Source organism: Copadichromis virginalis, linkage group LG7 (genome assembly GCF_057382275.1).
Source record: "Copadichromis virginalis isolate Kocher_CV1m ecotype Utaka linkage group LG7, C_Virginalis_male_GT1.1, whole genome shotgun sequence".
Classification (NCBI taxonomy): domain Eukaryota; kingdom Metazoa; phylum Chordata; class Actinopteri; order Cichliformes; family Cichlidae; genus Copadichromis; species Copadichromis virginalis.
In genome coordinates, this window is record NC_140624.1 from 22442854 (window position 1) to 22466855 (window position 24002).

At 39.7% G+C, this 24002-nt stretch overlaps 2 protein-coding genes across 3 annotated transcripts; one reads left to right on the plus strand and one right to left on the minus strand.

Annotated features, from left to right (window-relative positions):
* Positions 1-2838: 2838 nt before the first annotated feature.
* On the plus strand, positions 2839-13469 carry LOC146705001 (monoacylglycerol lipase ABHD2-like). Of its 2 annotated transcripts, XM_085462508.1 has the most exons (11): positions 2839-2970; positions 3280-3311; positions 3661-3894; positions 6697-6872; positions 7264-7431; positions 7649-7832; positions 9158-9250; positions 9628-9729; positions 9821-9890; positions 10276-10360; positions 11764-13469. In XM_085462508.1, the coding sequence occupies exons 2-11, from the start codon at positions 3286-3288 to the stop codon at positions 11940-11942; spliced, it is 1317 nt and encodes a 438-aa protein (XP_085318634.1). In that variant the 5' UTR covers positions 2839-2970; positions 3280-3285; the 3' UTR covers positions 11943-13469. The 2 variants fall into 2 exon arrangements, with proteins under 2 accessions (XP_085318634.1, XP_085318636.1); XM_085462510.1 differs by lacking the exon at positions 3280-3311.
* A 1156-nt stretch (positions 13470-14625) lies between these two features.
* rlbp1b (retinaldehyde binding protein 1b) lies at positions 14626-22129 on the minus strand. Its single transcript, XM_085462511.1, has 7 exons — positions 22110-22129; positions 20004-20132; positions 18766-18970; positions 18336-18514; positions 18060-18218; positions 15704-15814; positions 14626-15118 (listed from the first exon to the last, which is right to left on the minus strand). Exons 1-7 carry the CDS (start codon positions 22119-22121, stop codon positions 14990-14992), a joined length of 924 nt encoding a protein of 307 aa, XP_085318637.1. The 5' UTR covers positions 22122-22129; the 3' UTR covers positions 14626-14989.
* Positions 22130-24002: the final 1873 nt, after the last annotated feature.

The window sequence follows — 24002 nt, forward strand, 5'->3', positions numbered from 1 at the left end:
TTCATCAAAACGTTTTACAGCCTCCTCCAGAGTAAATAAACATGCACACATATTGACCGCTAAGCTAAACTGTAGCTACGATGATCCAATTCAATTCAATTCAATTTATACAGTGCCAAAAAGTCACACAAAGGTGCTGTGTATTTTAAGATAAAGACCCTACAAAAATACAGAGAAAACGAGGTAACTTCCTATGATTAAGCACTTGGTGACACTGGGAAGGAAAACCTTCCATTTAACAGGAAAAAAAACCTCTGCCAGAAACCAGTTTGAGGGAGGAGCAACCATGGGTTGGGGGTGAGTGAGGTGAACTGGGAGGTGTAAGAAAACAGAATGTATTTTACTGTAATCTACAATCTGATGAACTCTAGTGGTAAGATTTTACTAACTTTAACAGTTCAATCAGCATGCATTAGCATCATTTGGTTGTTTTATGGCTAAAGTCAGATTTGCTGTATGTGAATTCATTATACATACATAACAGCTTTATATGATTACAACAGGATGGATAACAGATGGGAAAAGGAGCTATAATCATGTAAGGCCTAGACCACAGCATTCAAAAAAATCCATATGAGTTTTTGCTTTAATTGTAATGTATATATCATCTATATATGATATATGGTCTAAAATGTCAGATTTACTATAGCATGTGAGAGAGTTCATTGATTCTTAATGTTCTGAATAATGTTTCTTGTATCCAAAAATGTTTGAAACACACTGAAATATTTTATAAATATTTGTAATATTTAAATGAGTCCCATTTTTCTTCTAAAACAGAATTTACATGCATTTAATTTGCGTCATCATCGTCACCATCAGTACAGCTTTAGTCCGTAATGTCACTCTTTGATGGAGCCCTGTTGATGAATTGCAAGTCTATTCACAAAAAGTTCTGGGAAAATTTCCATGATGTGCCATGCATGAAATTCTCTTCTGACATGCAGATTAAGGCCAGAGATTTATTGTATCAAGCCATCTGTGGGTGTTTCTGGAACTGGGATCCAGCAGTGGGTCAGAGTTGATTTTTGAGCTGTCAGAGGGAGTGGTCGTGAGACAAATAATTGGTTTTAATAGGTGTGAGACTAAGAGTGATGTCTAGGAGTGGTGATTCTATCAAGCTCCCAATCTTTCACATTTATCTTGTGTGGATAAATGTAACTTATTTGTGGCTCTTTGGGCGACTAATGCAACTACATTTGTTTATGCAACACTCCATCTATTTTAGAACTCCAGTGCCTGTAATTGATTTTTCGAGGGTGAACTGAGAGAAAAAATAATAATGAAGGAGATTACATTTCTCTTTAAGAGGTAAGTAAATGGGTGGGGGGTGGGGGGGGGGGGGGGGGGGTTAATAATCTTTCCCCTTTTCAAGTTTTAATATGAATTGCAAAAAATTACCACTTTTCTCTGAAAACACAGATGCCACTGTATCATGTACACATCAGGCTGACTGACATTCATCAGTGGTCACTGTGGTGTGTGTCTCAGCAATGACAGATTTCTCAGATGTTCCTCTTCCATGCGACAAAGCTTCTTCACATGACTGACCTTCAGTTAGTATGAGCTGGGTTAATCGTCACAAGATGACAGTTAAATGAAAATTTAATGTGACAGGACCCTGTTTGATCTTAATCCGCATTGCAGAGAGTAGCATAATCCTGTAAACTCAAATCTTGAGAACATGTGATACCCTTAAAGGGAAATGCTACTTGGCGAATTTGGCACAGGATTCATGAATGTATAGCTGGTATGTATCAGTGATGTTTCACTTCTGTCTCCCACACAGAAACAAGAAAAATTGGCCAAGATGTCTTTCACTTCTGTCTCCCATTTGGAAATGAGACTGAGGATTCATCATAAACAGCACCAGATATAAAGAAATGAAAATAATTGATAGGAGTGGAGATGAGCAGAGTTTCATTTTGACATTCTTAGTTTGTACAGCTGTGTATGCTCACAAGGCTCAATGATTTTTTTGCCAAATGGGGCTTTCTGGTGTATGTTGGACTGTGGAAGATATACACATGACAATAATTGATGAATGTATATATTGCCAAAAGAATTCTATTAATTTTAGTTGTTTAAGTTTACATCGTTGCATCATTGTCGCATAAAGTATGCTGAAAATCCCATTTCTTAGAATTTATTTGAAAGAGTTAAAGATTTGGGAGATGTGATGAAATGTATGCATAAAGTATTGAGAGTGTGTATGTTACCGATCTGTAAAACTATACTTTTTGATGTCAAAGTTAAAGCCATGTCATCAACACATTAAAATAAACAAATATTCACTTATTATACATGGATATATTATATATTAGTAGAAACAACATTTAAAGCATGGTTAAGCCGCTATGAGTATACAGTCATTGATTTTGACCCAGTGTTTCCAGTTAATCAATGGCGCCCTCTTGTGGCTAACACACTCAGTGCAAAGTTTAGACAAATCGCTTGAAAATGAATGACATTTAAACTAGAGGAATAACGTTTGTTGGATTTCGTTTTTCTGTTTGTATTATTATTATTTTTTATTATTTGTCAACGTAAGCTAGGGTTTCAGTTAAGTAGGAAGTAAGTGGCTATGTTTGCTGTACTGACTGCTGATATAATCGGAAATTTCAGTTTCACAAAGCGAAGGAGGAGACTGTGACACCGAAATGGAGAGTTTCATGTATTATATTATGACTATACATGACAGGTCTAACAAGTAGAACGTAAAATAAGATGGACAAAAACGTGAAAATAGAACGTTAAAAAATTTGAATATACATATTTTCATTCGCAATTGTAAATTTATCATTTGGTTGCATTTGGGATTGCAAAAATTCGGAGCTTTTTCAGGTGGCATGAAGGCATCCTGAGCGAGCCGCTGGTCAGTCAGTTTCTCCGCTGTAAACAGGCGGTGTTAGAGCGTCAAACTTCGGGTGGGTCCGGGAAAAACCTAGTGAAACTTCAGAAAGTGTAATGGTAAGACCATACATTTTAATTTTATGCTCAACGCGTATTGCGTTCTTTACGTAAAGTGCCTGTTGTGTTTGGTCGACATCTGACAGAAAAAGTTTTACCTGAGTGACGTGACAAAGGCAACAAACTGAGGCACTTTTAAGCTAGCAGGCAGTTTCTTCTAACCTCCCTATTTCTCATTTTGTGTAATCCATATGCGTCACGTAACCGCACCGCAAACCACATATTGCAAATTACTCGTGTTTGTGTACTCTTTTGTTGGTTTGCCTTGGCCATTTAATTCAATGAGATGTTACTTGCGTGTTTTCCCAGCTCTGAATGAAATACTTTCTTCTGGCAGCAAGGTGAGTAAAAACCGTCAACATTAATAGATGGTGTCACTCCTGGATAACTCTATCATGTCTTCAGTGGATTTTTAGTTATTTATTTAATTATTTTGAGATTTCATACTAGACTCTACTGAAAGATCAGATCCCAAATGTCGCACAGCTGCCTATAAGTTAGAGCACCATGTAATTTTATGCTGTTGTATGTGAGAAGCTGCCGTTTTAGCAGAAATTTACAAACATATTTTATGTTTTCAATATTTCAGTTTCATTTATGAAATTTGACTTTTGTAAATGTACTGTGTAAAAATAATCCATTTGCTGTTGGCTTTTTGCTTGTGTAAATTATATGTTTATGCACACACAGCGGATCAACTCACACATATAAAATGACCACCACGGAGGGCGGTTATGTACACACCTTTGGCCCAGAGCTGCCTGCCATGTTTGATGGTGTGAAGCTGGCGGCGGTGGCTACCATCCTCTATATCATTGTCCGCTGTCTGAACCTCAAGAGTCCCACTGCACCACCAGAGATCATTTACCAGGACACCCTGCTCAGTCGCTACCTGCTCAAGACCTGCCCAATGCTGACCAAAGAGTGAGAGATTTTAATATTATATTAAAAGATCTGTGATGGCACTGAGATGACTGGAATGTGGACTTAATCATGAACTCCCGATTCTTACCTTAGATACAGGTGCACCATAGACTCATCAGGCATAACATTATGACCACCTGCTTAATTTTGTGTTGGTCCCCCTTTTGCTGCCAAAATAGCCCTGACCCATTGAGGCATGGAGTCCACCAGAACTCTGAAAGTGTGCTGTGGTATCTGCACCAGCAACAGATCCTTTCAGTCCCGTAAGTTTTGAGGTGGGGCCCCCATGGATCCGATTTGTTTGCTTTGTGGCGTTATCCTGCTGAAAGAGGCCACAGCTGCCAGGGAATACTGTTTCCACGAAAGGGTGTACAGGTAAGCAACTCACGCACAGCTGGCCATCCACGTGATGTGAAAGAAAATGGGATTCATCAGACCAGACCACCTTCTTCCATTGCTCCACGGTCCAGTTCTGCTGCTCACGTGCCCATAGTTGGTGCTTTTGGCAGTGGACAGGGGTCTGACCACACGGGCCAGCCTTCACTCCCCACCTGCATCACTCTGTCGCTTATTCACCACCGTTACTTTCTTGGAACACTTTTGATAGATACTGACCACTGCATTCCAGGAAAACCCCATAAGAGCTGCGGTTTTGGAGAAGCTCTTACCCAGTCGTCTAGCCATCACAATAATCAAACTCGCCCAAATCCTTACCTTGGCACATTTTTCCTGCTTCTAGCGCATCAACTTTGAGGACAAAATGTTCTCTTACTCCCGAAAATATCCTGCTCACTAACCGGTGCCATGATAATCAGTGTTATTCACTTCACCTGTCAGTGGTCATAATGTTATGCCTGATCAGTGTATTTATAGTGTGAGCACAGTGTATGATATACACAACATACAAAAATCTAGAAAATTTAACAACAAAAGCAAAAGAATCAGAAAACAGTCATCCTGAAACTGTTCCAACTCTGTTCTAAGACGTGGTTTGCATTAAAGTTGGTCAGTTACAGATTTTGGCTTACGTAGATGTGAATCCCACTCTCACAGGTCCTCGAGTCCTATGTTGAACTGACTGAACCACTACTTGTGTGGACTTCTGAGGTCTTTATTCGCCTTTATGTGACTCATTGTAGGGGGGGGTTGGAAAAAAGCTGTTATTGGCCAGAGTCTCCCAAGAAGGACTAGATTTCCTAAACACTGTAAACAGAGCCTAGAGGAGCAGCAGTCTTTTCAGATACGTTGTAAGGGAGAGATCCATTCTCTCAGCCCAGCACCCACAGAGGCAGGCAGTGGCTGAACTAGGAAACATAAGAAAACCATGCAGTGTTGTTGCATTATAGAAGTTTAGGGGGATTTCAGCTGTTTGGAGACATAACATCCATTCACGAATGTACTTTCATTTCTCTTACTCTGACCATAATGTGAATAAACATGCCATTTGTTCTCTGGTGGAATGAGCCAGGAATTACAATTTAGGCTGAGCTGATCCATTAGTGAAACTGTAATTTTCCACATACATGGTAGGAAAAAAGCTTCCCGGGGAGAAAGAAAACTTTAGAAATATTTTTTTGGAGGAAATTTACCAACCTTTCTAAGCATTTTCAATACATTTGAGTCAATATCTATCTATTGATAGAGAGACAGGCAACAGTGGATGGATGGATGGATATCCTCATTTATTTAGATATTGGCCTTAAAATAAATGCCCCACTAGCAGCCATCAAGTGCTGCTAAGTGGTTGATCCATAGTATCCAGATTATATCAGATTATATCAGAGATAGTCCACAGCTTCTTCTGCGTTGTAAAAACCTGGGCTCTACATTACTTTCAGGGCTGCCTTCAACCCTGAAAGAACCCTGAAAGAACTTACAAAACATCCTGTCCTGTTATGTAAGTGTTTCACCTAGAGCAGGGGTGTCAAACTCAAATACACAGTGGGCCAAAATTCAAAACTGGAACAAAGTCGCGGGCTAACATTAATATTTATTGAAAAAAAAATCTTCCTCCAGATATAAGAATGAATCTTTTCTTATGGTCTCAAATACGTTTTGCTGGAAAACTGAATATGGAACAAGCAAAGCTTAATACTAAACAATATATATATTAGCTGTATAATACCAGTAGGCCAGCTCTAGTAATTTGGTATGGCTTCGCGGGCCAAATGTAATTAGGCTGGGCCAGAGTTTGACACCTATGACCTAGAGTGTGCACTGGCCATGATAAAAATCTAGCTAGTGGTTGGGTAACAGTTCTGACTCACTCACCAAAGATGACAAAACATACCTCACACCCCTTCCAATAATGTTGCACAACTATTCAAAGAAACATGTCATTCATTAGAAGGAGTGTCCGTGGATGGGCTAAGCTAATGTAGCCCTGATCCACAATCCATCCTAGTGAGGTTTGGCGATTTTCTCCAAACCTCCAAGTTTACTTTCAGTTTTTTTAGGTTGTTTTTGTTTTTCTGTAAAGATTCTGTTTGCACAGTGGGTGTGCTGTTTTTTAGTACACACTATGAAGTAGATAAAGATAAGGAAAATTCTCAGCTGTTTGTTTTTGGACAGGAAGGAGCGGTATGTTGGCCAACCGCATACCTGATGTGAACTTAATTTCTGCTAAATGTTATTTGGCTTCATATTTTTGGCACTCTTCATATTTAAGCACGCTGGAGTCATGTAATTTGAACACCTAAAAAAAAAAAAAAAAGCACTCTCAGAGTGTGCCTGGCTTGTCAGACTGATGATCTTCTGAAGCATCTTCCAGTTACATAATATGGGCCTTGTCCTTCTTTTCAGATACATTCCTCCCTTGCTGTGGGGGAAGAGCGGTCACATCCAGACGGTGCTCTACGGGAAGATGGGACGTGTCAAAACTCCAACGCCCTGTGGGGTTCGCATGTTCCTCCCAATGCAGGATGGTGCTACGGCTACCTTTGACCTCTTTGAAGCTATTGGAGCCCACACCACTGGAGGTCAGAGGCAAAAACTACTTTGTTCCTGTTAAACCACCAAATCAGCTGGTTTTCGGGGTATTTAATTACACAACGGCTGATGTGTTGGTACTTAAAGAGCTTCCTGATTGTTGTTTAGTTGAGGTGCTTTTCTTTTCATTTCATTCCTCCTGAGTTTTATGTGCTTGTTTGGACCGAGAGAACATCAGTCTCATGTAACAAGCAGCTCCTGCTACACTTTGAGCGACTTTAATGAACTCCCTCGAGGAACGATGCCAGCAATGTAGTTCAGTGGGGTTAAATCCGCACACACACTACAGTGCACATGACATCGACTTTTACACAAGCTCATGACTCCAATTTAAATGTAGTTGCACATCCAGACTCTTTTGTGTCTTTGTGTGGGTGCCAGATGACATTACCATGGTAATCTGTCCTGGGATTGGTAACCACAGTGAGAAGAACTACATCCGGACCTTTGTGGATTATTCCCAGCGGCAGGGTTACCGCTGTGCTGTCCTCAACCACCTGGGAGCCCTGCCTAATGTTGAGCTCACCTCGCCACGCATGTTTACATACGGTAAAAAGTTATTGCCACATTGTCTGTTTTTATGATATTTTTTAACATTACTTGGATAAAAAAAAAGAACCTTATAATGTGCAATCCTGCCAAAATCAATCTTTTGACAAATAAAACCAGATTCCCAAGAAGCATAATGTTATAAATATATATTAATCTGTCATATCGAGTATATATTACTGCTATACATTTGTAAAAGCAACTCTTTTACTTTCAGGTTGTACCTGGGAGTTTGGAGCTATGGTGGACTACATAAAACGCACTTTTCCCCAGACTCTGCTGGTGGTCGTGGGGTTCAGTCTGGGAGGAAACATCGTCTGTAAGTTCCTGGGGGAAAACCAGTCAAACCAGGACAGAGTGCTATGCTGTGTCAGCGTCTGCCAGGGTTACAGTGCCCTCAGGTTGGTAAACTGACTGAAGGATTAACACAATTAAAACTAATGGGTCATGTTGTTGTCGCCGTTGCTCTGCCATCACGAGTGAAACTGAGGTGATCATGTTGAACTCTGATAAATACTGAAACGGGGTTTATTTACTCTGAAACACAGGAAAGAAAGGAGACTGAGAAGACTCTGTTATATCAGGACTATCAGAGCTTTGAAAAGAAAAAGAAAAAAGCTTGTGAAAAAAGCATCCTAGGTACGGTTCCAGTCAGAGACTTTGTTAGAGAAGAAGACAGCGCTCAGTGAAACCTAAATTGAATCTTAGGGAATTCTGCAGCGGCAAAGATGGTGATAGAGTTAATTTCCAAGGGGGTAAAAATGTTAATAATGCCTCTTTAAGGGGAATGTCAGTAAATTTCTTAAGCAGTTTTTATCAGCTTTGACTAGTGATCTTCTACATGCAGGGACCAAAGAAATGACAGTTAATTTAGCTGTTCTTTAAATCAAGTTCCCAAATAAGTTCCTAAAGTTGTTTCCTAATGGTTCTTGTGAGATTTGCTTCAAGAAAGTATTACACGTTGTCATGTTGCCATTCACCCTGCTTCACTGAGTGAATGGGTTAAATGCAGAGAGGAATTTCCCCACGGGGATGAATAAAGTAATAAAGTATACATTATTCAGAGGGATTATTTCTGTGGTAAACAACATTCAGTGAGTGGTGATCATTTGGCAGCATTGAATTCACTTAAGCTTTTTTGGCGATTAGACCAATGAGCCGTCATAGCAGGCTGTCAGCGCTGATAGGCATTACGAGTCTAGGCCCTGATGGGATTGAAGATGGAGGATTGGATGGAGGTCTGAGTGACCAGGGGGAGGTGGGTTCCACCAATCAGAGTCAAGAGGCATCAGAGGAAAGAAGATGATTGGATTAGAGTAATGGTGTCAGCAGTGGATTTGAAAGCGTGGAAGTGATGAAAGAAATAGACTAACAGCCAAACATCCATGAAAGCAGGCAGATGAGTGATTACAGATCTTTCTTATTGAACTGAGGCATAAGCGTCATTACTGCGCTTGTATATGATCGTATTAAGCGGACCCATTACATTTGTTTTGGATTGCTTGGAGGTAGTGAGTGCAATATTAGGTTGTATAACTTAACTTAAAGTTTTGTGTTAAGCAGCACCATAATAGTGTTGGGGTTAAATAATTTGCAGTGTTGATTTTTACAATAGTTAAAATATAATAGTGATATGATGGATCAGACTACTGCTGTAGTGACTTTAGTTTGTAATGTGGTTCCACAGTATGTTTGTATTCATGTGCATTTGCTTGTGTGTGTTTAGGGCTCAGGAAACTTTCCTTCAGTGGGACCAGTGCCGGAGGCTCTACAACTTTATGTTGGCGGAGAATATGAAGAAGATCATTCTGTCGCACAGGTGGAGCAACACAACAGTTATTGATTAATGGTTACAGATACGTAACACTCTTAAATTTGATCAGAATGTCATTTAGTCATAAAGTACTGCAGCTTTTTGCTTTTCTGTAGCTCAGACACAAGCATGAATCTTTTCTCTGCTAATTGTTGGAGTGGCTTTCTGCAGACACAAAATTTTCTCGATTATCTCTGTCTGATAGAGTAGAAATTCTTAAATGTTAGCGTAATTCTGAAAAATTTGCCAGAAATTCCTAAATCTGTTATCTAAAATGTAGATCTGTGAGTCATTTGTGGAGAATCAGATGAAAAGCACTTCTCAGCCAAACAAAGACACAGTCTCCCGCGTTGGTTGTGTCTAAATGTCATATTATTAAACAGGGACAGTTTGCTGGCCATGCAGTGCAGCAACATTGGCGATGGAGAGCTGAACAGACTGTATGCAGCCACATCTTTGATGCAGATTGATGACAGCATTATGAGGTAAAATATTCTGGGCTTTGAATATGATGGGTTGCTCTAAATTCTGTGGGCCATCTCTTTAACTATGTTATCGCATCATTTTTCACTTCAGAAAATTCCACGGTTATGACTCACTGAGAGAGTACTATGAGAAGGAGAGCTGTGTGCACTACATCCACAAAGTGAGTAACAAGTACCTATCCGTGTATGTAACAGAGCTCAACACATCTATCCCTCTATTACTACTTCTGCAATGACTTCATGTTTGGACTACTGTTAAATACTGTTGCTGCTATATTTATTGTTCACCTGATCTAGCATACTTGGATAGCAATCATACATAATTAAGTCCAGGTGTGGTTTAATACTACTTCTCTTATCACTGTTATATTATTCTGTTATAAAAGTGTAATGGTAGACAATATAAAATGTGGGCGTAGCTTGTGTGACATTAGCACAGAAGTGCCAGTGATGGTTACTTCTATCTTTTGTACTGTCTGCACTAATAATGTGTAAGTAGGTATTCTAAAAAATTAATAAATAAACTGGACTACTCTTTTTTTACAGATCACTGTCCCACTCCTCCTGCTAAACTCCTTGGATGACCCACTGGTTCATCCATCACTACTGGCTGTTGCACGCACTCTTGCAGGTTTGTGGTTTTTGTCTAAACTCCTTCTGCAGTGTGAGTCAGTGGTAGTTAAAGGTTGTCTTTGTAACAGGCTAGCTTAAAGCTGGCTGCCATGATAAGTAGCTACCAATTTGCCCACGTTAGCAGGCAAACAAGAAAGATAGCTCGTGGTATGTTTTAATTATAGATAGCTAGCAGTTTATTAGAATAGAAGAATTGAATAGTCACTTGATTCTATTCTATTCTGACAAGCTAACAAGGATTCCTCCTAATAACACCTGTAACTGTGTCTATGTTTGATATTTGGCATGTATGGTTTTATTTAGTGAACGTGGTGAAGTCTTGGCCAGTGGGCATGTTGAAGTAAAACTGGGTAGGGCATTCACAGAGCAACCTTTGTTTTAATTTTGTGGAGTTCCTCAAGCTAATTTTTTATCACTGTTGTTAACTATGTAATGTTTTCTTAGCTACCTAGCATATGTGGCTAGCTGGCTATTCAGATTTCTTCCTGCACAATGCTTGAAGAAGCCAGGTTTGTTTGTTTTTTGGGAGGGGAGTTGTGATTGTGTTGTGTTGAACTGAAGGCAGGCTGTTGGCGTGTCTAACTTGATGTTAGCTAGTTATCAGTCAGTAGTTAAATTGTAACAGAGAAGAGGAAATATGCACTGTACTGAATATGAACATTACAACCTGTGGATTTACATGGAACATTTGAGTCTTCAACATAGAAAACATGTTGTTGAAAGGAACTGAGAAAGTCAAGGAAAGTATTTTTTTTAAGTTGTTTTACACCAAGTTTAAAATATGCTTCCATACAAACCTTTAATAACAAATATTAAAGATATTATTTCATGGCATGCAACACAGAGGTGATGTAGAGTCTGGTGAAAATGCTGTCCTCACAGTGGTGCTAACTCAGAGCAGCATGAAGCGAGTTAACAGGACACTCGCAACACAGTCTTAAGTGTTGATAAAGTCTTGATGCAGCTATCTGCTCAACACACCCTCCCCAGACAGTCTTGTTGAATTTTTCAGGGCCATGTGATCCACCTGAGCTGTTGGGTTATATACAGGGACCTGTGTGTGTGTCTGGCCTCAACCTGCTGCCTTGTCTTGCCTCACATGGGAGATTCTTGTTTTGTAAAAGTCTTCGTATTCATGTAAAGTTTTTACGCTTCAAGTAGTCATGAATTCTATTTCTTTAAATTTTTGTCTACTTTTCTACTGGTTCTGTATCAAGATTCAAGTTATAATCTGTGCAGTCAGTTTCTTTTGAAAAACATGATCATCTTCGTGGTTGGATATTTGGACTCGTCACAGCTTTGGCGTCATTTAGCTTCTTAAAAATTGGTCTTTGACGGGATCAGATTTTTGGTGAACTGAAACTTTATACTTCTCTCTTCCTAACTGTCTTCCCCTTTTAGAGAAAATGCCCAATGTGGTATTTGCCCTGACTCAACATGGGGGCCACATGGGCTTTTTCGAGGGAGCTGTTCTGTTCCCTCAGCCCCTCACCTGGATGGACAAGGTCATAGTGGAGTACACCAACGCCGTCTGCCGCTGGGAGAAGAAGCAGTCGGTCTGTCAGAGTAGCAGCGAGTAGGACATGAACTTTTTGTATGGAAGCACGCAATACCACTCTGCGAGTTGCACTTACATACAAGTCCAGAGACAAACGCACAAAGACAGCTTGCTGTACCTGCTCAGCTTCAGCACTTTTGGCCTTACAGCTACATGATTCTGGAACTTGTAGATGATTAGACAAGGCAGCCTGAGTGGAAGTGGTTAAACCAGATTAGAAATAAAAACCTACAGAGGTGATCGCACAGGTGAGTGTAATGTGATCCCAAGCAGAAGTGTTCTTTCTGCTTTTGTTCTTTTTATCTCTCAGGTTAACAATAGTTTGCCCTCTGCTGGTTTTTGGCAGGTACTTCTTTCTTTATTCTCTAAAGCAGGGTGCGTAATTTGAATTCTGCCATAAGAAAGAAAAAAAGGTGGACTTTTTTTTTCAAGTTTTCAAATAATATTTTAATGATGTTTTGGTTCTGTCCTGTTCTGAAGTCCTTTAATTATAATAGTGCATTTTCACTAAGAGGATGTTGCTGTTTATTAAAGAAAAACATCTGATAAGAATGTGATTTAATCTCTCAAATCAGGTAATGTTTTACAGATATTTTTTGGTAGGTTTTCATGCTCAATTTTCTCCAGTGGACTCTGTCTGCATTTAGGGTAGACAAAAACAGACCCAACTGAACATTTCTGGTTTGTTGAAACATGTACTTGTAGATCCAACCATTCCATGAATCAATCAATTTACTGTAAAGCCTCCTGGTGTAGAACTCTGGTTACCCAAAACTTATAAATAACTAATAACTCCCAGCGTAGAAATAATTTAACTAGAAGTGGCAGGTGTGGTGGTATAAACGGCTGTTTACGGTATGTTTCGAAGGTGATAACATTTTGAATGTGTCTCTTCTTGGTCACGATTATGTTCCATATACCAGGCGTGGCTTCAGTTTAAACACTGTAGTGACTTAATATTAAACTTTAGCATCGATTACCTTTTGGGGGAGGATGTTGTTGTTGTTCATAGCTGTTCATTGCTGCCTACTGGATGGTGGTGTTTGCAATATAAAAGGTAAAGACAGCTAAGAGTATCGCTCTATTGAAGATGATTAGTGTCACTGACAAAAAAGGACAGGGGGGTGGATTTTTATATTTTTTATTTTCTGAATTGTGAGAAAGAAAGAAAAAACACTCCTGTACTGTCATGGTACTGTAAATTTCCACCAGAATTATGTGATTTCAAAGGTTTCAAACACCAGCTAAGCTGGTGAGGGCACAAATGCAATGTTTTTGCTGTTTTGGTTTGCTTGTTTTTAATATTCTGAGCTCTTATTATCATGTTAAGGACTTTTGAGGTTGGTCAGTTTCCTGTGAGTTACATTCTCAGTGGACTCCACCCAGTCTATGTAGCCTCCAAATTATGCAACTTATATCTGCTCTGCAGAAGTCAAATGTCATGCAACAGCACCACAAACATGTCCTGACTTTTTCACTGTTTGCTCGCACTTTATTGTCTTCAATGCACTATGTAGAGTCATTGACAATTAAAAGTAAATGAACACATTTTTATTGGTGTGATATTATAAATTAAGACGTTTCAATTGTCTTTTCTCACAATCATTTTCTGATGGGGTATTGTGCATAGTGTAAAAAATTACTCTTCATTAACTTGTTCCTGGATGAATGAGTTTTTTCAAGTTACTTGAGAAGATTTTTCTTTTTAGTCTCATTTCACATAACAGGGGCTTGTCTGCATTGTTGAATATATGATTATGATGTAGAAAATGAAGGAAAATGTGGGTGTTTTCATGGTGCGCAGCCTGTTTACAAGTGATTTTCACATATTGTTTCCTTTTGTGTATTTCTACATCAACAAAGTCACAACACTTTGCATTTATTAACAGTTTATTGTACATGTATTGACATTGACCCATTGTGCTACCCAGTGCACCAATAACAAACTTTATTATACCTTACTGAAGAAGTCTTAAAAAAAAAAAAAGAAAGAAAGAAAAGCAGGAAAGAGAGGCACTTGTTGGAATACCAGCCTTGTGCAAGAAGATGATCAGGGATAAGAGGTTGGGTCCTGAGAAAGCTGGGGCCTGCCAGTAATAAACCATCTGTGTGGTGGGTGAATTTAAGTCCAGAGAAAGCACAGTTTGACAAAACGGAGACATAACATGTGGTGTTCAGAGCCGGTCAGGATTGGCAGTGTTTTTGCGTAATGGAAAAACACTGTATGTGATAAGATAATCACATATATGACTTTTATTTTATTTTATTTTATTTTTTTGGTCCATAATCATAAGCTTCTGTACACTTCACACCAGTACCAAACCATGCTGCTTCTTCTGCTTCTTCTTCTTCTTCTTTTTCTTTTAAGATTGACAACTGCCTCCAAGGCAGCCAGTCATTCAGTCCATGTACTTGGGTTTGGAATGAACTAAAAGTGATTGTCACAGCTAATCCACCACTGTGTACATTTACTTATCTGCATTTATTTATTTATTTATTTATTAATTTATTGGTTATGGTTCTAGTGATAAAAAGGGGAACCCTGTGACAAGATTGATGCTAATTGGACTAAAATTTATCTTAATTGCACCAACGAAAAAAAGTCCTGGCCTGAGCGAGATAATTTGGACTGGACTGCTTATTCTGCTAAAAAAAAAATACAGAATTGGCAAAAAGTAAATAAATACAAACACTAAAATGTTCACTGTAATGAGTTAGAAGTAAGTTTTACTTATCATAGGACTGACTTTCAAAGAAAGACAAGCAAATACATGAAGTGTATGCACTCTGTAGTTATTTGGAGCATGTATGGCACTTTTGATGGTCATCAACTAGAAAATTCAAACTATACGGTGTCACTGGGATGGCTTGTCTAGTTTTTGTCTTGAATGTGCTTTACCAGGACCTGTGCAGTACAATATCATTTTACCTTCTAACACAGTCACGACTTTCATTCATAACTTTAGTTCCTACAACCACACAGCTAGATTGGGCGTTGATTCTTCACAGTCTATAGGGTTTATAATACGTAAAGGCTCTCGACCTCATTGGCAAAAGGACTGAGGATGTCTAGTCAAACAGCTTGGCTGCTGTGGCCTTGCCGTCGTACTTGGGACCTTTTCCGTCAAACTCGGCAGGGAGAATTTCGGCATCAAACTCCTTGTAGTAATTTTCCAACTCGTCTCCGTGCACGAACACCTAAAACGAACATCCGCAGCTGTTAGAGATGCTTAAAAGTGTGTGCTATCCTTCAGCAGCCAAATGTCAAAGTCATAAATTAATTTAATATCCTTGTATCGAATATCCTGACAGACTCAAACGTATTGCTTAAGCGCACCATAAAACCAATTTTTAGAGTGGCATTATGGTTATTAGATTCAGCTCTGTTAATCAGAGTGAAACACACATCAAAATCCTTTCAGAAGCAAACTGAAGGATCCAGACCAACACATTATTGAATTAATACAGTGGTACTTGACTGTCGAGTATGTATGAAAGTCTTGTTTTATTAGAAAAAATGCAAAACTGTTTTTGCTACTTTTTGCCAAGCAGGTTCATGTCAAGTCAGATGCTGTCACGTTGCATATTACAGCTCTCCTGCACTCAAACCAAAATATAAAGGATATCTTGAGCTTGGCTGATGATAGGTTTATATATCAGAGACTTAAGGGGCAACAGTGGTCACAGTTTGAATTGCAAACCCCCTTAATGTCTGCCATTAATGCTCTCTACAAGGACTAAAACCAATCTATGTTGTCATTGAATATGATTCATTTGACTCACTCTCTCCAGCAGCTTGCTCTTCATGAGAGGTTTGACCACATTATAGGTGGTAGTGAAGTACCAGGGCTGGTGGATGAAGTGCACAGCTTTGAAACGGGCAGGGAATGAGTCCTGGTGGAACACAAAGAGCAAGATGAAGGGCAAGGAATCTAAAAATCCCATCATAAATGAATGCCAAGTCAAAGTGTTGAAACTTTGTTTGACTACTCTATTATACAATGGTTTTTGAGCTGTGGACGCTCTGCTTCCACAGACGAAAAGCAGAGCGTCTGTGGAAGTCCACCGGTCTGACTGTCCATCGTGAGCACTTTAAAGACCTACTTTACCTATATAATGAATCAGTCAAAGAGGCCAGATCCTCTGACTTCAATAATCTTATAAATCGTCATAAAAATAATTCAAGAATTCTATTTGATACCATCAACAGTATTGTTTCTCCTCCAACCCAGCATGCTCTGTTGCTTTCTGATGAAGATTGTAATACTTTCCTTAATTACTTTGTAAATAAGGTGATGGACTTGAAATCCAAAATTTCCTAAAGTGCCTCCCCTTATGAAGATACCCCTTGCTGTCTTGGATCATTTACCTCCTTTTCTCCAATCACACTAAATGACTTAATTATAGTTTTAGGTAAAATGAAATCCTCATCATGCTCTGTAGATATATTACCTCACTCTGTCCTGTCTGGGTCTATCACCAGCATTGGTCCCACATTACTATCCATCATCAACAGTTCACTGAGGCAAGGCTGTGTTCCATCTTATTTTAAACACGCTGAGGTAACTCCTCTGTTAAAAAAACAGAATCTTGATCCTAGCTCTGCTAGTAATTACCGACCTATTTCAAAATTGCCATTTGTAAGTAAATTACTTGAAAAAATTGTTGAAAATCAGTTCAGGTCTCTATTATGTAAATTACACATTCTTGACCCTTTTTCAGTCTGGCTTTCAAAAGCAGCACTCTACAGAGACCGCTCTCTTAAGAGTCTATAATGATCTATTAATGGCATCTGACGCAGGGAACTGTTCTGTGATCATTTTGCTTGATCTTAGTGCAGCCTTTGACACCTTCGACCACAAAATCCTACTTAACAGGCTCAAGGTTTTGGCTGCTATATCTGGCTCTGCCCTAGACTGGTTTTCTTCCTACTTATCAGATAGGACCTTTTCTCTTAGGACTGACAGGTTCACCTCTGACATTGCTGCCCTGACCTGTGGGGTCCCACAGGGCTCAGTTTTAGGTCCATTACTATTTTCTTTTTATATGCTTCCTTTAGCTGGTATCATTCAATCTTTTAGCGACCTGTCTTATCATTTTTATGCTGATGACATTCAGCTCCATATGTCCTTTAAGCCTCATCAGCTGGATAGGCTGTCCACCCTAGTCCAGTGCTTAACCCAGGTTTCTGATTGTCTTTCAAGCAACTACCTTGTTCTAAATACTAACAAGACCGAGACCATGATCATAGCTCCTCCTGAGCTACATTCTAAAATCAGTCAGGTTCTTGCCTCTTTCTGTCCATCTGTCAAGTCAAATATTCGAAATCTTGGAGTAATATTTGACTCTTCTCTGGGCCTCGACTCTCATGTAAAATCCTTGTCTCGTTCCTGTTTCTATCATTTAAGAAACATATCTAAACTGCGACATATGGTTTCCTCAGCTGAACTGGAAAAACTCATTCATGCATTTGTGTCATCACACTTAGATTACTGTAATTCCCTTTTTACTAGCTTGGATAAATCATCTCTCTCTCGCCTCCAGACAATACAAAACGCAGCAGCCAGATTACTAACTCGCTCTACCAAGCGTGTTCACATCACTCCCATCTTATATTCTTTACATTGGCTCCCAATAGAGTTTAGAATTCGCTTTAAAATTCTTGTTTTAACATACAGAGCACTAAATGGCCAGGCTCCAGATTACTTATCCAAGCTTCTTATAAAATACACTGCTGCTCGTCATCTCCGCTCACAGACTCAGAGTCTCTTAGTTGTTCCCCGTACACGACTGAAGACAAAAGGGGACAGAGCCTTTCAGTCTGTTGCACCAAGGGTGTGGAACAGTTTACCACTACATTTATGTTTGCTTGACTCTGTGGATTCTTTTAAAAAACTGTTAAAAACTCTTCTGTTCAAACAAGCCTTTTGTTGATCTACATATTTTATATTTTTTACATTATTTACATTTGATCTTTTACATTGTATATAATGTCTATTGATTTTATTGTTTATTTTAATATTTGTGTACGGCGCTTTGTGATTGTCTGTCTGTGAAAAGCGCTTAATAAATAAAGTTTACTTACTTACTTCTCCTCTAAAGTAATTCAACCAAAATAATGGATTTTTTCCCGCCCCACCTGTAACATGTCCACCATCTTTTTGAGCTCAGTGGGTTTGATTCCTGATGCCTGCTGCATGGTGAAGCCCTTGAAGTTTTCAATGATACATAATCCATTGATTTGAGTTTCCTCGTTCTCTAGAAGCTTCTCAAGTATCACACAGTAGGCGCGCAGGATCTGAATGCACACAGACAAACATGTTTTATATTTATAGTATCTTCTAGTAAGCTCCTGTCAGAGATGGGACAAAAATACATAAGCTTCCTGTGTAATAAAAGAAATGAGTCACCATACCTCGTCAAAGGTGATCTCCTCGTAGTCCCAGTTCTCGATGTTGAAAAGCAGGACCACACGGCCGTATTTGTCTCTGCTATGCAGGATGCCGGGGTAGCCGGCCTCGATGGTGCTGCGCACGGCCTCAGGGGTCAGGTTCTCGAACAGCTCGGGGTAATCCTTCCTAAAACGCACATAACCTGAGTAGAAGCACAGGAATCCTATTAGATTACATTTCATCTTTGAAAAATGCTTTTTTTAACTACAGGTGGTAGATTTTTTTTTTTTTTTAATTTCTTTTTTTAACCTGGATCCTTATAAAATCATATGTTTGTGAGGCTACATGACTTTTCAGAATTGATACCATAATGACGCTTAGATGCACAGAGGAAGAAATGATGTGCATGTATTTAGATCTGCCACTTTCAGCCGCTCATTTTGAACATTTTACCCTTCATAAGGTCGAAAGCCCTGGGCACGTCGTACTTCCTGGCACGAATGAAGCGGGTCAGCATGTTGTCTGGTTTCTCCCCGAAGGTGTCCTGCACCCCCTTGGCCAGATCATCACCACCTTCTGCCTTCTCCTTAATAATTGCTCGCAACTCCTTCACTGCTGACACCCGCTTCTCATCGGTCTCATTCAGCTCATCCTTGGCCTGCAGAGAGGAGCCAGTCCAGGCAGTTAGTTCACAGATTATATTTGAGTGGTCCTGGTTGTATAAGGGTTTATTTTCATAAATATGGTCCATGTTTCATTTCACTTATGCCCTTAAAGTTGGTCGTACTGATCAAACCATTGTGTTCTACCAGATACAGGGTGATAATTTAGATAGGATAGGGTAGTGGTCTAACCACAATTAAGAATGACAAGCCAGCTTTAAGACCCGAACTCTTCCATGGCATGCATTTTTAATCTTTGATATTTGGGCTGATTGGAACCCGATGAACGTAAAAACAAAGAATCACCAGATTTTTTTTTTTTTTTTTTTTTACTTGATTTCTTTTCCAAGAAAGATGAGAGCCACATATGAGGATATTCGTTTTCAATTTTGATAAGACAGAGGCAGTATAATGTCCTTGTAAGTGGATATCAGGCCCTTGTAGAGCAAAATTTAGTATTTTGGTCTAAATAACCCAAAATGTGATGTCCACATATGTGGATGCCAGGTCCTAGGAGGTTAAAGTCACTGCTTCCAATTTGTAACTTAAGACAAACAATTGGAGGGCTACTATCCCAAGTTTTACATTTCTGGTGCCACCTATTGTTGTGAAAGGGTATTGCACATCCTAATGAAGCCTTAATGTTTTTTCCCAATTTGGAACACCAACACAAAGATGTACCTTCAAAAAACTGGACATTGTTAATAAGTAAACCATTGAAAGTTGTATATTCTCAAACTTTAATTTTATTTATGAAAACAAACTTCAATTTAGAGTTATTTATCTAGCGTAAAATGGGGTAAAGACGCTACAATAATAGAGGGATAATGCCAACAATCAGATGACTCCCTATGAGCTAGCATTAGGCAACAGTGGGAAGGAAAAACTCCCTTTTAACAAAAGGAAACCTGGAGGTTTTACTGGGGTTGTTCTGGCATTGCATTACAATTCCTTTGCTTGTTAAAGAGTTTTTTGTCCTGATGTGACTCTGATGAATCTTGATCTTATTCCAAAGATTTCTTTGATCACCTTCTGCATTGTGTGGTCTGGCACGTTGGTGCAGGGTCCAAAAACTGGTCCGTGGTCCTTGACGGTCAGACGCTCCAGCTTGGCCCTGAGCGCCTGCTCCTCCTCTGACACCATACGGTAAGTTCCACTCTGAGGACAGAAGATATTATTACAGCTTGTCATGGTTGCTTATAAATGTTTATTTATAGTGAGAAAATCTATTGGTCCTGTAATCTCAAATTCCTCAGAAACATTTAAAGACACTTAATCAGGGAAACAAATGGACTAGTAAATTTACAATCAAACGACCTCCCAAAGTCCAACTTCCAGTCTGGATTCGGGAGACAGACACGTTGTCTTCTTTTAAGATTAGGCTTAAAAATGTTCCTTTTTGATAAAGCATATAGTTGGGACTGGATCAAGTGACCCTGAATCCTCCCTTAGTTTCTTAGTTATGCAACAATAGGTGCACATGATGCACAAAGTGTTTCTTTTTTATTCACTTCTTTAAACTCACTATGTGTTCATGTTTATACACAACTTTGCATTTAATCTTACTTCTTAGCCTGCACCTATCCACTCGAACTCTGCGCTCCTCCAGTCAGATGCTTTTATTAGTTCCACACTCCCAGTTCAAATCTAAAGGTGACAGGGCTTTCTCCAGTGGCCTTGACTTGACTAATCTCTGTCTTTTGTCCTGTTTTCCTGCCCTCACCCACCACCCTCACTGAGCATGGTTCTGCTGGAGGTTTCTTCCTGTTAAAGGGAGTTTTTCCTTCACACTTTTGCCAAGTGCTTGCTCATAAGGGTGGCCTGGTTGTTTTCTCTGTATTATTGTAGGGTCCTTGCCTTACAATGTTGAGGTAAATGTTGTTGTGATTTGGAACTAATTGAACTGAACTGAAGGGCAGCGGGTGGCGCAGTGGTTAATGCTGTTGCCTCACAGCAGTAAGGTCCTGAGTTTGACTCCACCATCTTGCCGAAGTCTTTCTGTGTAGAGTTTGCATGCTCTCCCTGTGTTTGGGTGGGTTGTCTCAGGCCTCCTCCCACAGTCCAAAGACATATGGTGGGACTTTAGGGTAATTGATGATTCTAAATTGGCCATGGGTCTGAGTGTGAATGGGTGGCTGTTTCTCGGTGTTAGCCCTGTGACAGACTGGCGATGTGTCCAGGGTGTACCCTGCCTCTCACCCTATGATTGCTGCGATAGGCTCCACCACTCTACACCCCCAACACCACCACCCCACCCCACTGCAAAATAAGGATAAGTGGAACTGATCTCAATTCAAAGCTACTCTAGTTGTGGTCAAGAAATGAATATGAAACTGAGCATGCTATATCCACTTTAGTAAAGATTAAATGCTTTAAACCAACAGACAAAGTTGTGCTTTTGAACACAAACCCCAGTCGGCCCTGTTCAGAGCAAACATTTTATCATAGTAAGAAGGCACAGGTATGATTACCATCATTAAAAATGGATGCATTCCACTTAGGTGTGCCATTTCCAGGATCTTGACATTATGGATGTTCACTGGCTTAGTGGCACAGGTGAATGAAGCACATTCATTTTTAATGGCAGCAGTGTCACCTGTCAAAATTGCTGTAATGGGGGAGACTAACTAAAGATGTTGCAGTTTGTTATAATGGCTGATGGAAAACCGTTTCCCTGTGAGCACAAAGATGTTTATGTTTCACGTGTCTGCAGGAAAACTTTTAAGTTGCGCAGCACTTTGGATAAAAGCCGAGTACCTCGTCATGTCAATTTAACTCTCTCACAAGACTGGGTTTTGCTGTGTGAGCTTTAAAACACGTCTAATCCACGTGAGACAGGATGCCTGTCCACCAGTGTTGCAGGTCCGCAATCAATAGACTTCAGTGTTTTGGTTAATCTCCCTCACATGAGTCCTGCAAAGCTTGTAAATACATGGTGAGGACCACTATTCGACCTGAAGCAGGGATCAGAGATTAGCAGCTAAAGAAACTGTGGCTATCGCTGGTGTCTGCAACAATGGGCCTTTGGGAAGTTTTGAGCTGCAGCTGAATCCATCTGAGATGGAGAATAGATGTTTGTCCTTATGAATGCTGTCCTGTTTGTCTGTTTAAGAGTGTAAAAGTGGAGATACTCACGACTACAGCCATGTCTTCTCTTTAAAAATGTCCTTGTCCTGTCTGGAAGAAAAGAAGAGGTAACTTGTGATTCTTATCAATCCCACTTAAATCTTAAAAACTGACACACTGTAGTCCTTCTAAATCCCTTTTCAAAATCAAATCAAATCAAATCAAATCACTTTTTATTGTCACATCACATGTGCAGGCACACTGGCACAGCACATGCGAGTGAAATTCTTGTGTGCGAGCCCCACAAGCATCAGAGATGTGCAAACACAACAACACAAACGAGCAAAATACAAGAATGGCCAACCTGAAACTAATAAATATATGTACAATATATAATAGTGTATGCATTTCTGGATGTGTATACTAAATATTTTCCTACGTGTGTGTGTGTGTGTGTGTGTGTGTGTGTGTATACACATTTTTACAAATTAAATAGTAAAAAAATAAAATAAAATAATAATAATAATAATAATAATAATAATAATAATAATAATAATAATAAAATATACAGAGTTGAATATGTGCAAAACAAGTGGCATTTATATACAGTATGGAGTGCATAATGTTGAAGTTCCAGTAGTGAAGCTGAGGTGTCTATGACGTGTTCAGCAGTCTGATGGCCTGATGGAAAAAGCTGTCTCTCAGTCTGCTGGTACGGGACCGGATGCTGCAGAACCTCCTTCCTGATGGAAGTAGTCTGAACAGTTTATGGCTGGGGTGACTGGAGTCCTTGATGATCCTCCCCGCTTTCCTCAGGCACCGCTTCCTGTAGATGTCTTGGAGGGAGGGAAGCTCACCTCCAATTATCCCATCCTCTCTGCTCTCACATGGTACCTTTTTGGCTATATTTAGCTTTTGCCAATCCTGGGTGACTTATCAGGAGAGTTAAGCTTGACAGCCTTTTAGTTTCATAATCATCAGGCTCACAGTGGGTGTCGATGGGAAAAATGTTAGATATAGAGCAAGAAAATCTTTAATTGGTACAATGGTGCATACATATAGGCATACATACAGTATAATACAGCATGCAACCACTTGATGAAGGAGATTTGAACAAAAGTTGAATAGCTAACCTAGTTGTGGTCAGTTATTTACTTGAAAGAAAATGAAAGTGCAGTCTAATAGTCTATTAAGCACTTATAAAATATATTCATAAAGACCAGCAACATCCATATGTCTTTATAATACCATGCTACACAGCCCAAAGCTGTGGTATCATGAGTGCTTGCATTTTTATGACTCTCGGTCTCAGTGGAAACGCCTCAAACCTAACCACTGTCAGCCCCATGATGCACCCACTGCACAAGATTTGAGCTGGAATGATCTGCTTTTAGATACCTCGAGATAAAAGAGAAACAAGGCAGCAAAACATCCATAATTTCATCCTACTACATAAGATGAAGTCTGTAAAGCTGAGCCAAATCCACTGCCTGGTAACAACAGGAGTTAAGGAACTGAATACAACTGGAAGCATCATCTGAGCAAAGAAGGCCGATTCCTACCTGAGGCAGACGTGAAGTAGCTGGCGGGGAGTCACAGGGTCTGTGCTGAGAAGTGTCGATGGGACCTATGATTTGTAGTGTTGGGATTAGTCGCGTCACAGCAGATTACACCCAACAGGCTCCTTTTTCTTTTCAATCAGTATAAAAGAGGCAGTGAGTGTGGAAAGGGGGGGGGAAGTAGCTGTGATGGGGTTGCTTTTTTAACCAATGGTGGACGAGCTCCGGTGATGAAAGGCAGGGCCAGGATGATGTAAAGTTAAGTGTACCCTTCAGTTCAGAAGTGATTTAAGGAGAAGAGGGATTTGATTGCATTCCGAGGAGACTTGAACGGAGTGAACAGAGACCATTGTGAGTGCTGAGTCCCCAGGATGAACACACTGTGTTCAAATGCTCTGTTTCA

Bases quoted from the DNA above. Each gene is read 5' to 3' on its own strand.
- LOC146705001 (XM_085462508.1), top strand. From the start codon at position 3,286: ATGAAATACTTTCTTCTGGCAGCAAG. The intron at 9,730-9,820 runs GTAAAATATTCT...TTTTCACTTCAG, and splicing joins ATTGATGACAGCATTATGAG to AAAATTCCACGGTTATGACT. The intron at 10,361-11,763 runs GTTTGTGGTTTT...TTCCCCTTTTAG, and splicing joins TGTTGCACGCACTCTTGCAG to AGAAAATGCCCAATGTGGTA.
- rlbp1b (XM_085462511.1), bottom strand. The intron at 18,515-18,765 runs GTAAAATGTTCA...GCTTCTACTCAG, and splicing joins GGCTTTCGACCTTATGAAGG to GTTATGTGCGTTTTAGGAAG. The intron at 18,219-18,335 runs GTATGGTGACTC...GTGTGCATTCAG, and splicing joins AGGAGATCACCTTTGACGAG to ATCCTGCGCGCCTACTGTGT.